Source organism: Natrix helvetica (genome assembly GCF_964273705.1).
Source record: "Natrix helvetica genome assembly, chromosome: 5".
Lineage (NCBI taxonomy): Eukaryota > Metazoa > Chordata > Lepidosauria > Squamata > Natricidae > Natrix > Natrix helvetica.
In genome coordinates this window covers 42,492,461-42,506,060 of record NC_138551.1, presented here as the reverse complement: position 1 = coordinate 42,506,060, position 13,600 = coordinate 42,492,461, and the positions used below count along the sequence as shown (strand labels likewise).

Genomic DNA, 13,600 nt, shown 5'->3' with positions numbered 1-13,600 from the left:
TCTCCTCAGAATCTCTTCAGTAAGAGATGAAAAGTGAAAATTAAGAGCATTTATATAAACAAACAAAAAAATAAATTGTTGGATTGTATTATTTTTCTCATTTACCTCCAAACAGTTTCAGTTTTAAAAATTGTACTTTGTCATGGAATGTATCTCAAATATGGTCTTGTGGGAATTGAATTATACAAATAAATATGAAATTTTTATGAAGGCTCCTGCATTCTGGAATTACATCATGGCCTCCTGTGCTGTAATATTGTTGCTGTAATTAATTTATATGGAAATGTCAATACAATGTATTAATTGAATTCCCTTCATTAACTGCTCAGCATGTTTTGTTTTGCTCACTTTCAAATTCATAGAAGTACACAAACCTGCATGGTAATAAAGTGATTAAAATTTGTGGCAATATCTGAATCAACAGTGAAAATGCAAATAACAAGACTTAGGATATAGGAAAACTGAATTAAGGGCAAGGACATTATGTGTGTTTTAACTTTGCTTAGGTCCTGTAATAACTATCCTCTTATCTTTTGATGCCTCTCTCTCTCTCTCTCTCTCTCTCTCTCCCTGTCTCTCTCTCCCTGTCTCTCTCTTTCCCTGTCTCTCTTTCCTTTTTGTCCCTTCATCCTTGGAACCCAGGTTCCAAAAATATTTCTGAACTTACCCCTGTAACAATGCTGTCGTATCTTGACAGAAAACGTGATGACAGGTACTAATTAAACTAAGGAAGTTTATAGGTCTGGCAATTCTCCAGGAATGAGTAATCATTAAGCAAATTTAAGGGTATATAATTCACTTTTCATTCTAGCTTGTTCTTGCTAGTAGATCCCTGAGATTATAAGAATTGCAGTTGTCACCACCCACGATGTTGCTGTTGCAAAGATGATTCTGAATGAATGTTAGCCAGCATAAGGTGCTTCAGGTGCTTGCCGGAGTTATTAAGCTTTCTTCTCTCCAAAACGTTGTGGTGCCTCCTCAATCCTCACCCCCCCCCCATGGACATTACAAGTGATTATGAATAAACTACTGCCGGTTGATTTTCAAGTTTGCTGTTTGCCCATTTTTATATACCCAGTACAGGTAGCAACCACAATTTACAACCACAACTGAGCCCCCAAATTAGGTTGCTAAGTGAGAAATTTGTTAAGTGAGTTTTGCCCCATTTTACAAGCTTTCTTGGCACATTTAAGTGAATCACTGCAATTCTTAAACTGGTAACACTGTTGTTAAGTGAATCTGGTTTCCCCATTGACTTTACTTGTCAGGTCACAAAAGGAGATCACTGCAAATGACACTGCAAATGTGAGTCAGTTGTCAAGCATCCGAATGTAAATGACATGACCATGGGAATGCTGCAACGGTCATACAGTAAGTGTGAGAAATGGTCATAAGCCATTTTTCTCAGTGCTGTTGTAACTTTGAGCGGTCACTAAATGAACCGTTGTAAGTCAAGGACTACATATGGTGATTTTCTTTTTCAAACAAAAATGCTAATAAGGATTTAATATAAGAACTTAGTACCGTAAAGAGTTAATTCCCAGCGTATTCCTGTGAAATTATTGTTGATTTTGTTCTAGGTAACCAGAGCAGCCAGTCCAGATTAGAGCTCTGCCAAGGAGGATTTAAGTGTTTGAATGCCACTGTGAACATCCAGGCAGAGGCTACTATCATGTGGGGATTAATGATACTTGCCCAACTCTTGGCTGGAATTGGAACAGTCCCTATTCAGCCTTTTGGAATTTCCTACGTAGATGACTTTGCTGAACCAAACAATTCTCCTTTGTACATAGGTAAGTATTTGCTTGAAAGATGTACTGTAGCATCCTTATTGTCTGGTTTGTATTTCTTTAATATCAGTGTGGTGCTGGCTGAGAAGATATCTGCTAAGCACACTGTCATGGATGTGTCACTGATGTAGAAGAACTCTTTCTGGTGTAACGTAAGTCAGGGACATAATCTTGTAATATAAATCGCTGTCTAGGAAGGAGGGGAGACCCATATTCAATTGTGGGAACTATTGACAACATGATGACAGACTTAATGTCTGTTCCTGTTGATAATGGCAGCTTTTTCCTCATGTACTTCTCTTATGAAAAGAATAAGAAAGACATTTTTCTGGTTTTCTGCCATAATACCTGTGGCCATTGGCATTTCGTACGGTAAGGTTTTTGCAGTTTCATTGCACACTTAATCCTCCAGAACTGATGTTTTGCAGCCTTTACCGTCTTCTGGCAGTTGCCAGATACCAACTCACCAAAGCTTATCCAGCAATTGCAGCACTAGATGCTTTATTGGATGGGGCGCGGTGGCTCAGGAGCTAAGGTGCTGAGCTTGTCGATCAGAAAGATTAGCAGTTCTAATCCCTAGTGCCGCGTAATGGAGTGAGCTCCCATTACTTGTGCCAGCTTCTGCCAACCTAGCAGTTCGAAAGCATATAAACTGCAAGTAGAAAAATAGGGACCACCTTTGGTGGGAAGGTAACAGCGTTCCATGCACCTTTGGTATGTAGTCATGCTGGCCACATCACCACGGAGACGCCTTCGGACAATGCTGGCTCTTTGGCTTTGAAACAGAAATGAGCACTGCTCCCTAGATTCGGGAACAACTAGCACATATGTGCAAGGGGAACTTTTACCTTTACTTTATGCTGTGTTGGAGCACCAGTGTTGCTACTCCTTTAAAATAACCCACTGCCCTTTGTGATGAAGGTTGTCCATCTGTGTCAGTCATGCTCCTGGGTTTTCTTACTAGACACAATTTCTGGTACACTTAAGCAGGAAAAGAGAGGAAGGGGAGAAATTGGCAGCCACAAGACTGACCTACGTGCATAAAGACATGTTGTACAAATGCTCAGACACCAGTCAAACTCTCAATGCTCTTAAGCAATTTTACCACAGGTTTTAATTTGCTATTTGTTAATTAAAACAAGGCGCTTGTTTGTTGTTTGGATTCAATTTGAGGAGGCTTGTTATTTTTTTAACAAGAGACTGAGACAAAAGGCTTTTCCTACCTCTTAAAAAAAACCTACTTTCAGCCTTTTTTTAAAAAATGATTTAAAAATGGGATAGATACAGTAGGTATGGATCAAAAGTGATAAAATCTGTTATATTCTGGTTTTGTTTCTATGATTCTTTGGTCATCTATCAATCATCTCTTCTTTGTTTAGTATTGGTATCTCAGTGTTAGTTGCCAGTCCTTATGCTAGGACAGAGGTGTCAAACTCAAGGCCCGTGGCTGGATCTGGCCCACAGGGTGCTTAGATCTGGCCCATGGAGCTGCCCTGGAAACAGCAAAGGACCGGCCCAATCTCTATTTTCGGCTGGGATGGCCAGCAATCGTCTGCCAGTGTAAACAGAGCTCGGGAGAGCTCCATTTTCACTGGCACAGAGTTGCAGGCGGCCGTCCCAACCAAAAACGGAGATTGGGAGCCCGCTTTTGTTGGCAGAGCACTCAGGCCACCACAGGTGCCCCTGATACACATGATGTCAAGCTGCCCATGCCCACTCTTGCCACGCCCACACTGGTCCTCCAAGGTCACACAACCCTGATGTGGTCCTCAATGAAATTGAGTTTGACACTCCTGTGCTAGGAGAAAACAATGCCAGCATAACATTTGCTATTCCCAGTTGGTGATCTCTATCCTGCCAGAAGCACATTACTAGCAAATCTTGTGGTCCTAATTCATGATGTTCCAGAATTATTAATGCCAAGTGGACATTTTGTTCATCTCCCATTAAACATACAGTTCCAGTGGGAAGTCATCACCAATCGTTTTCTTTTACATGAAGAAAGCAAGTTTTTAACAGATGCTAGACCCATGATTAACACTCTGGATTATTTTTGCAAGTAGTTGGCCTATGTATGTTCAAAAAAAGACCAACTGATAGTCAAGTTCTTTTAGATACTGGCTTAATCCTCTTCCAAAAAGCACTAAACCAATATTCAAAAGCAGCCAAAACAACATTTGACAGGTGCGGGAGTGTTGTGTTTTGAAGGAGGAGAAAGGACCATCTCTTCCCTGCTTCACTGTGCAGTTCTCCCCACCCCAACTTGCTCTTGAGTTGCTACTCTGGCTTATAAGTATAAGCACAATGAGACAATCCAATTTATAAGGTCCATAACAGCTGCTGGGCTGCATACATCCCATGCACCACCAGCAAATAGCTGATGACGGTCATCAGATTTTATCCACAACCTAAATATAAACTCTGGATACATATACTATTTTAACAATGGTACAGGTAAAAATGATTTAAAGTTGACCCAGATGGTTAGGCATTAGATGAATACAATATTATGATGATGCCAAAAAGATTGTCATCCAATTATGCTCAGCAATTAGATATAAGTTAGGAAATATAATTTGGCATAGCACAAGGATGTTTCTTTCTTCAATACAAAAAAAAGTCCTTGAATTATTGTTGCTGTCATGCCATTTCATATCATTTTTAGGGCAATGGGAACTTTTAACTCTTTATTCAGTGATTCAGTTATCCTTATGCATGCAAAGGATTAGTTTGAAAGACTTCATGAGCATTTAGCAACTGAAAATGAATGAGTTGCAAGTATGCTTTAGGTCCAAATATTTTCAGCTTTAGTGTTCCTGCACTGCATTGCACTATGTGATTTTGTCATTTAAAGTGGGAGGTGCTCTTTACTTTAGGGAAAATATTAGGGATTTCTTCCAGTGACAAGTAAGAGTGGATTTGCTATAAAAAAATCAACTGTAGTAAGTCTTAATTATACAATTTATTTTACCACAGTACTTTCACAGTTTGTAGTACAAAATAAATATTCAGATCAAACTTTATTACAGGCTGGGAAGAATTAAGACAAATGAATTGTAATTGGAAAAAAATTATTCCACACAAAATAAACCACTTTTCATTTTTTTTCTTTTCAGCAATCTTATTTTCCATCTCAGTGTTTGGTCCAGCTTTTGGCTACCTACTTGGCTCTGCAGCATTGAGGATTTTTGTGGATTTTGGACGGGTTAGCCCAAGTAAGTGTTTGGTCTAATTGAGGAAAGCTATGGGCTCTCACACATAAGCTTTGAATAACCAGAGACCTGGAAATAAAGCTACAATCACACAGAGTATGTTTCTGTCTCCATTTGCCACTTGCAGGCAGATTTTTGATACCCTGCAGGGTGAAAGCACAGCCTGCCTAAATTAGAGGTACTGTGAAATTCTGCAGTTCTTTGTTCTTGAAGCAACAAGCCATTTATGCCTTCTTATGGATAGATGTTCATAAACAGTAGGAAATACGTAGATAGGTTTATTAGAATATTATTCTAATATGAATATTATCAAATTGGGAGGAGGCAATTTTGCTGTCGCATAATGAAGCTAGTTGGATATGCATATATAAGCTACTCTGGCTTGGATAATGCTTCGAATGAGATATTGTCATGTGTATTTATGGATAATAGGCATGTAATGTGCTGCCAAGCACTCAGATCACATTTACAGAAACCATGTGTCAAGATGGATCCCTTGAATCCATCTGGATGGATTCTCCCTTGAATGGAGAGATCGGCTTCCATCTTTTCTTGTCCAATTCTCCCATATCCAACCTAACCACAATTATTTCTTGATACATCTCTATTATTTATCATGGGATTTCTAGGGAGAAATTCACATGTTATTATAATAGGTTTTGTGGAATAAGCATCTAATTAATAATTTGGACTTAAGTGTAATGCAATATGTGGATGAACTTGGGAAATGAGGGAAGAAGATGCTGCATAGGAAAGAATCAGACAAGAAAGGGAGGAGCCCCCAGTGGCTTAACAGTCAGAGGAAGAAACTTAGAAAGATCCTGCCCTAATTGATCAGGCAGTTAAAAGTAGCAGCAGAAAGTTTGTGATGTCAGTCCTCAGATTTTCTTTCCCATATCCCCATTCCAGGCAGACTGGAATTTCAGAATGGTTGCTGACATCTTGTCCTACATTAAGCAAATAAATGAGCTGAGAGCGGGAAGTGGCAATGGGTTTCTTTTCATTAGTTGCCCCTTGATTATGTCACCCAATTTTGAGTGGGGTGGTCACATCCAGGAAAGCTATACCATTGTTTAAATGGGGTGTGGGCTCTTCTTGTCTGCATGCTTTTAATACTGAAGGACAGGAAACCTGGACAGAGCTGGAAAAGTCTGAAGATTGCTATTTATTCCTTCCTGCTCATTAACAATGTGGAGCGATACTTTCGATGCCAGTTTCAGTGATCTGCTGCCTGTTTGAAGCAAGACCTCCTGCTGGGAGGATGTCCGCTCTCAAAATACACTGATTTGAGGCCTCTTCGCTAAGATCTCAGGAGAATAGAGGCTCCAAATGTTGGCCTTATTAAGACAGCTACTCTAATGAGACTCTTTTCAGGGAAAGGCCAGTTAATATTTCCAGCTTCCATGACTATTTATATTGTTGGCTAATCAGTTTTAAAAAACCATCAGTTGTCTAGACATTTTTTAAATAGAACGGTTTCCATAATTACTGCAATTCCACAAGTGAATCAGACCTGCCACTTTACCTCCCTCAGCCTCACAATTCAGCTGTAGACTGTTAAAAGTCTGTATTTTAAACAAATGCCTTTCACCCCATAATACTACTAAGTTTCCGCCTTACCAGAAGTTCATATTTGGTGCCCAGTCCTATAGATAGGTTTTCTTTCGGTTTCCCCATTACTTATGCTTCTTTATTCACAATTCCATTGGAGGTTGTTTCTTCTAAAAAAATTGTCATTAGATAATATTTCCTGTCAATTGTTTTAGAGCAGTTTTTCCTTAAAAATTGTGAATCACTTCTTCAACTCAACTTAATGAAATTATACTAAATAATATGTATTTATTTCATTTCAGACATAGAGCAGAATAAAACGAACAGTAACTCTGAAATAGAAATAAAAATTAAAAATCATAATAACGAAATAAGGTAAAATAAATTTATTAGTGTAAAATTTCAAAATACAGGAATCAAAACTCAATGGAGGCCTGTAAAATTACAATCAGCATTACCATCAATAAACTAAATACTATATAGATAATCAAGATAGAAAAGATATAAACTATAAAAAGACATAAGTAATACTAGGATTTATAAAATACTATTAGAATGTAAAGCTATGCTAACATATTAAGACTATAACTTGCTGAACCCCTGCTAAGGTTTGTTGGAATTATGACAATTATAATCCAACCAATTAAACAAAGAAATATTAGGGTTAGGATTGCTGAATAATATAATTGTGGTTGGCCATAACCTTAAAGAAGGGGGGATGGAGAACAGGACCACAGATCAAATGTGACAGCATTGCTGTTTTTTTTAAAAAAAATCATGGGATGGATTGGTCTCTGAGAAAATAGATTCTAAGAATAGAAATAATTTGAATTTCATGGCATTTGGCCAACTAAAGAAAAAGGATCATATTTTACGTATTGGCAGAATTGTAATGTAACTTCTTGGTAACAATTTACTGAGTGCAGCTTTCTCCAATCTGGTACCTTCCAGATGCAACGGGATAGAAATTCATAAGGTGACTATGGGTCATGCTTTCTGAGAATTCAGGGAATTGCAGAAGCTGAAAAATGCCAGGTTAGGAATCTGGTCTGGTGACTTCACTTCTTGATATTTGTGATTTGTTTTTCCCATATGTCTCTTAGAGGATGTAAACCTGACCCCAGGTGACCCTCGTTGGATTGGAGCATGGTGGTTGGGTCTTCTCGTTGCTGCTGGTTGTTTGATACTCTGTTCTATTCCCTATTTCTTCTTCCCTCGATATATGCTGAAAGGGAAGGTAAGCCTCGAGTATTGGATTGGAAATTATCTTGCTAAATTGCTACCGTCCTGTCCATAATGGAATATAGAATGTTACATAAGAGAAAAAAACTGTGTGTGTGTGTATTCTCTTTTTTTTTCTGTCCTGAAACTGCCCTTGGTTATTTTAATATATAAATTAAATTCATAGACAAACATCATGATATACATAATGAAAACAATAGATCCAGAGTTAATGAAGAGATTAAAAAATGATACTACATGTTAGTAAAGCCATTTAAAATCATTTAAATATGAGCCAGCAGTGTGCAGCAGCTGCCAAAAAAGCCAACACAGTTCTAGGCTGCATCAACAGAGGGATAGAATCAAGATCACGTGAAGTGTTAATACCACTTTATAATGCCTTGGTAAGGCCACACTTGGAATACTGCATTCAGTTCTGGTCGCCACGATGTAAAAAAGATGTGGAGACTCTAGAAAGAGTGCAGAGAAGAGCAACAAAGATGATTAGGGGACTGGAGACTAAAACATATAAAGAACGGTTGCAGGAACTGGGTATGTTTAGCTTAAGAGAAAGAAGGAGTAGGGGAGACATGATAGCAGTGTTCCAATATCTCAGGGGTTGCCACAAAGAAGAGGGAGTCAAGCTATTCTCCAAGGCACCTGAGGGTAGAACAAGAAGCAATGGGTGGAAACTAATCAAGGAGAGAAGCAACTTAGAACTGAGGAGAAACTTCCTGACAGTTAGAACAATTAATCAGTGGAACAGCTTGCCTCCAGAAGTTGTGAATGCCCCAACACTGGAAGTCTTTAAGAAGATGTTGGATAGCCATTTGTCTGGAACGGTATAGGGTTTCCTGCCTAGGCAGGGGGTTGGACTAGAAGACCTCCAAGGTCCCTTCCAACTCTACTATTGTATTGTATTGTATTATTGTAAATGTACATATAGGATTTTATAAATAAAACAAATGCTTTGATTTTGACATGGAAGGCAACTGGAAGCCAATGCAGCCAATATTGTACAAAGCCACCAGGAGATGTCCAGCACAAGCTTGGATACTACATTTTGGACATGCTGCAGTTTCAGTCCTTCTATATTCCATCATCTTTCAAACAACCTTCTGTTTTCTTATGTTTAAAAAAAGCTTTATTTCATTCGTATTTTTTCATCACATTAATCTTTTGCTTTCTGCTACTTGCTCATTAACAGTCCTCCCTATCAATCTCAGGCCTTCAGGGGGAGTCCCAAAAAATGTGGTAATGTTTAAAACCGAACCTGGGGAAAAAAATTCAGTGGGGCCCCCAGCAGTGATTTTTTTTAAATTCTCTTCCATCAGGAAGCATCTGAAGCAGATATCCTGAAGAAGATTGAGAAAACAAAGGCAGAGGAAGAGTCCCTGATGGTTTTTATCAAAAGTAAAGTGATTTCAATGAAAGTGTATTTCCAGTAAAAGTAAATGCTTGTTTTGCTAAATAATTATATCTACTTGGGGGAGGGAAACAACAACATTTCTTAATATCTACAATACCAACCATCCTGTTCATATTTGCAAGTTTAATATAGATTAATTGTTTGGATATTTCAAGCCAACCCATTCCAGATTTCATCCAATTTTTGTAGCAATATTGAAAAGCAGGATAACTAAAAATAGCTATTTATTTCTTACTCGTTCTATTATGATTTTAGTTAGCCATCAAATCGACCCATCTTTCAGTGCTTTTAGGTGACATTATAGGAGTTGGCTTAGTGGTAGAGGAATGTTCAAATTCTACTCCAAAAGACATTCCACACTGAATGAAATATGACTGAAAAAATGTCTCTAATAATCATTTAGGCATTCTGTATAGTAATCTTAGAAAATTGTTCACTAGTTCAAACTGATGGCTAACTCAGCTGTTTGGTACATATCTCCTAATACAGTGATGGCGAACCTATGGCACGTGTGCCACAGGTGGCACGCGGAACCATTTGTCAGGGCACGCAAGGCGCTGCCCTGTCAGCTGAGTTCACCCTTTTTTAAAGCCATTTTTCACCTTCCCCAGGCTCCAGAACCTTTATAGGAGCCTGGGGAGGGCGAAAAGAGCCTCCCCGCCCCCCTGGAGGCTTCATGAGCTTCCCTGAAGCCCCTGGAGCGCAAAGAATCGGCCCTACGGGCAAACTGGAAGTTTGGGAATGGTTCCGGTTTGCTCAGAGGTTCATTTGACTGCTCCGGAGGCTTCAGGGAGCCTCCTGAAGGTCTCTCAAACCTTCGGAGCACTCAAAATGACCCTCCGAGCAAACCAGAGGCTTCAGGGAAGCGTCCTGAAGGTCCCTCAAGCCTCCGGAGGGCTTCTGGGGGGGCGGGGGAGGCTTTTTCACCCTCCCCAGGCTTCTATAAAGCCTCTGGAGCCTGGGGAGGGCAAAAAAAACATGCAAAAAATGGGGGAAGCATGCGCACTGAGGAGGTTGCACATTGCATTATGGGTGCAGCACGCCCACACACTACCACCCTGCACTCCCCCCACTTATGGCACGCGAGCCAAAAAAGGTTCACCATCGCTGTCCTAATAGGTTTTTTTTTTCAAAACAGAAATCTCATTTCCAAATAAAGTGTTCAGTTCTTTATAATCTAATGTATATGCACATGACTTTTCATAATATGTAGGTAGTCCTTGGCTTACGACCATAATTGAGTCCAAAATTTTTGTTGCCAAGCAAGACAGCCATTAAGTGAATTTTGTCCCATTTTACAACCTATCTTGCCACAGTCGTTAAGAGAATCACTATACTTGTTAAGTTATCATGGTTGTTAAGTGAATCTGACTTCCTATGGACTTTTGCTTGTCAGAAGGTCACAAAAGGTGGTCACATGACCCTGGGACATTGCAACCGTCATAAAGAGGAATCAGTGGCCAAACATCTGAATTTTGATCACCTAATTATGGTGATGCTGCCACGGTCATAAGTGTGAAAAATGGTCATAACTCACTTTTTCAAGTTCCATTGTAACTTCAAATGGTCACTGGTGGGTTACAGGTGGTACGTATCGGTTGGAACGGGATCCGGAATCCACCACTGGTCAAGAACCACCCATATAAGATAAATCTAATCAAGCTAGTTTGGCATACTAAAGGATAAGACTTGAAACTGGGAGGCTTTGAATTCTACTCCCAGTTTTGTCAAAGGGCCAGCCCTAGGAAGGTAGTAATGGCAAACCACTTCTGGGGCCAAAAAAACTTGCTGAGTAATTGCAGGGACATGCCCAGACAGTCTCCGAGAATCAGACATGATTGAATGGAAAAAAAAGTTTAATCTGAAAACTTTCCATACAGCATCTGAGTTTGAAGTTTCTGCCGAGATACAGAGAGCTAATCTTAGAGATTACTCTATAACCTTGGTTCCTTCTTCCCATCTGATACTTGCTTTCTAAATGTAATTTTACATTTTGTTGATACTGATTTTGCTTGTTGACTTTTACTTGATGAGCATAGAGAAAAGTCCACAAGGTAAGAGGAATATAGCTCTGAATGAGATATGTGCCTTAACAGTTTGAGAATTTTAGATTTAAGTCTCTTAGTCTCCAATGCAGAGATAACTCTGAACATAAGACAGTGAGAGTATGAGTAAATGTTATCTGTGTTACTTATCTTATATACTTCTTTTGAACTATTGTGAGGGTAAAGGAGACAGAGAGGGGGAAAAAGATTCTAAAGAGCTCTTGTCTTTCTTTTTCCATGAGCATTTAGCAGAAAGCCATTAAAGCCTAAATCAATCAAGCCTGGTCTTCCCCAGTCTAGTGGTTTCCAAATATGTTGGGCTGCAACCCTACATTTTCACCTAGTTAAATACATCTGAAGAATATCAGATTGGGGAACCTTAGTCTAGAAAAGACTAAGAAAAGATACACATCTTTAAGAATAGACACCAAGTAGACCTACCATAAGAATTGATCTTGTTGCAACTGACATCCTTAATAAGATGCTATAATAATTATTTGGGTGTACCCACGTCCTGAAGCCCTTTTCCTTTTCTAATCTTCATACTCTTCTATTTTTATTTTCAGAGTTCCCACAAGGCTTCTTAAGACTGCTCCTCAATCCTCTCTTCATGTTGTTGGTCTTGACACAATGCAGCTTCTCCTCTATTCTTGCTGGGCTCTCTACCTTCCTCAACAAGTACCTGGAAAAACAATTTGGTGTTTCCTCCTCTTATGCTAACTTCCTCATTGGTGAGAAAACTAGAATAACTCATCTAATTTGAGATAATGGCTGAGGCTTTTTGAGAACAAAGCACTAGCTACTTAAACAGAGTGCTTAGGTAATTCTCCTTATTCATTTCATCCAATAACACACCGGAGTGCAACACAGTATTGAGATTGAAGATCTAATCTGAGAAATTGGAAGGCATAGAAAAATTAGCAAATAATCTTCTGTGGGCTGCCAACAGCTTGTGCCATCAAATATCTGTTAATAAAGTATCTGTTAACAACACTAAATTGAGGGCAATGGAAATTAGTTAGAAGTTGAAGCACGACTGATAAATCTTAAAATATGTCAGGCTGAAACCATGCTTTTTATATCTGCGTCAAAAATTCTCTCACCAAAAATATTGCTCTGAATGCATCTGCAGTATAGTGGTTGCAGGTGACTATCAAGCATTTCTACGCATTCTAGTTGCCAATCCATCCAAAATCCTTCCTTCCTTTTATAACAATGTTTTTTTTAATAGTAGCTGTGCAACTCCACCTTTGAGGCCTGTATTGCTGCCATAAATAGTTAAGAGGCACTTTGAATTAAATGGATAAAATACCTCAATATCGATAAAAGAAAATATTTCTAGCTCAACGTTGAAATGAGGGGTCTTTGGTGCTCACTCCTTCCTAGCAATGATGAGGTTACCTAGTTTGGATAATGAAACACCTGCAAGAAAACAACCAAGTTCAGAAAGCACCAGGACACCTGATAATTCAATATCCTTATGATAAAGTAAATGTCCTTCTATCCATCAAATAGATACTGTATAGGAGGTTAGAGCCTAGGGATCTCTTGATGTTGCTGTTACTGTAAAAAAAATGGCTCAGTACTGCTCCTCTTTTGCCATGTGGCAGCAGTGAACTAGAACTCTTTTAATGACAGGAACATGTCCACTGTTTTCCCTATCACTGAGAATGTTATGTTGGAAGGAGACAATGTCATTTTTCCTCCTGGCTTACATTCAGATGTTGCCTGCAGCTTACAGCAACCATTTGTACTTTCCCAGGACACTTTTGAAATGAAGAGCATCAATATTTATCTATTCATTTAAGTTTTATGAAGGAGGGGGTAAGCTTGAAGGTAGTGCATGAATGTTTTAATTTGCAAAACATGAAGGCATCCATGTCACATCTTTAAAGCAAAAATCCCTGCTTGTATTTTCTCTTCCTTTAAGAAGAGTTAAAGAGGCAAACCAACAATTTACCTCCTCAAAACCCAAACTAAGTCCTATGAAGCCCAAAGGAAGGGCTGGCACTTTTGCTTCATCATCTTCTAGTAATGTCATGAAAACAAGTACCTGTAACTCTGGAAGGGTAACTAGAAACACAGTATTCTCGGCAAAAGAATTGCCTATTCCTGTGTTTGCGTTTGCCTTTCCTATAGAAATTGTCTACCTTTTGCTGGATTTTTAGAGTGCAAGATGCAGGATTCCTTCAGATTAATATGCGGGGGGGGGGGGGGGAATCCCAATAGGAATTTCAAAGTGCAATAGCCAGGAAACAAAACTGATTATCCTACCCTCACAATAAAAATAAAGAATGTTTTTATTATGCAAAAAGAACATGCAATCCCTTCTGTACCAATTTTAAGATCGAT

General features: G+C 39.0%; 1 protein-coding gene across 1 annotated transcript in view; it reads left to right on the top strand.

Moving 5' to 3' along the window:
• The window catches only part of SLCO2A1 (solute carrier organic anion transporter family member 2A1), a 64,007-nt gene that overhangs the window by 37,299 nt on the left and 13,108 nt on the right, over positions 1–13,600 (top strand). Inside the window, exons 4-8 of the mRNA XM_081954262.1 lie at positions 1,581–1,793; positions 4,907–5,005; positions 7,657–7,790; positions 9,109–9,187; positions 11,815–11,979. Coding sequence (XP_081810388.1) covers positions 1,581–1,793; positions 4,907–5,005; positions 7,657–7,790; positions 9,109–9,187; positions 11,815–11,979 — 690 coding nt within the window. The remainder of the gene's footprint in view (positions 1–1,580; positions 1,794–4,906; positions 5,006–7,656; positions 7,791–9,108; positions 9,188–11,814; positions 11,980–13,600) is intronic.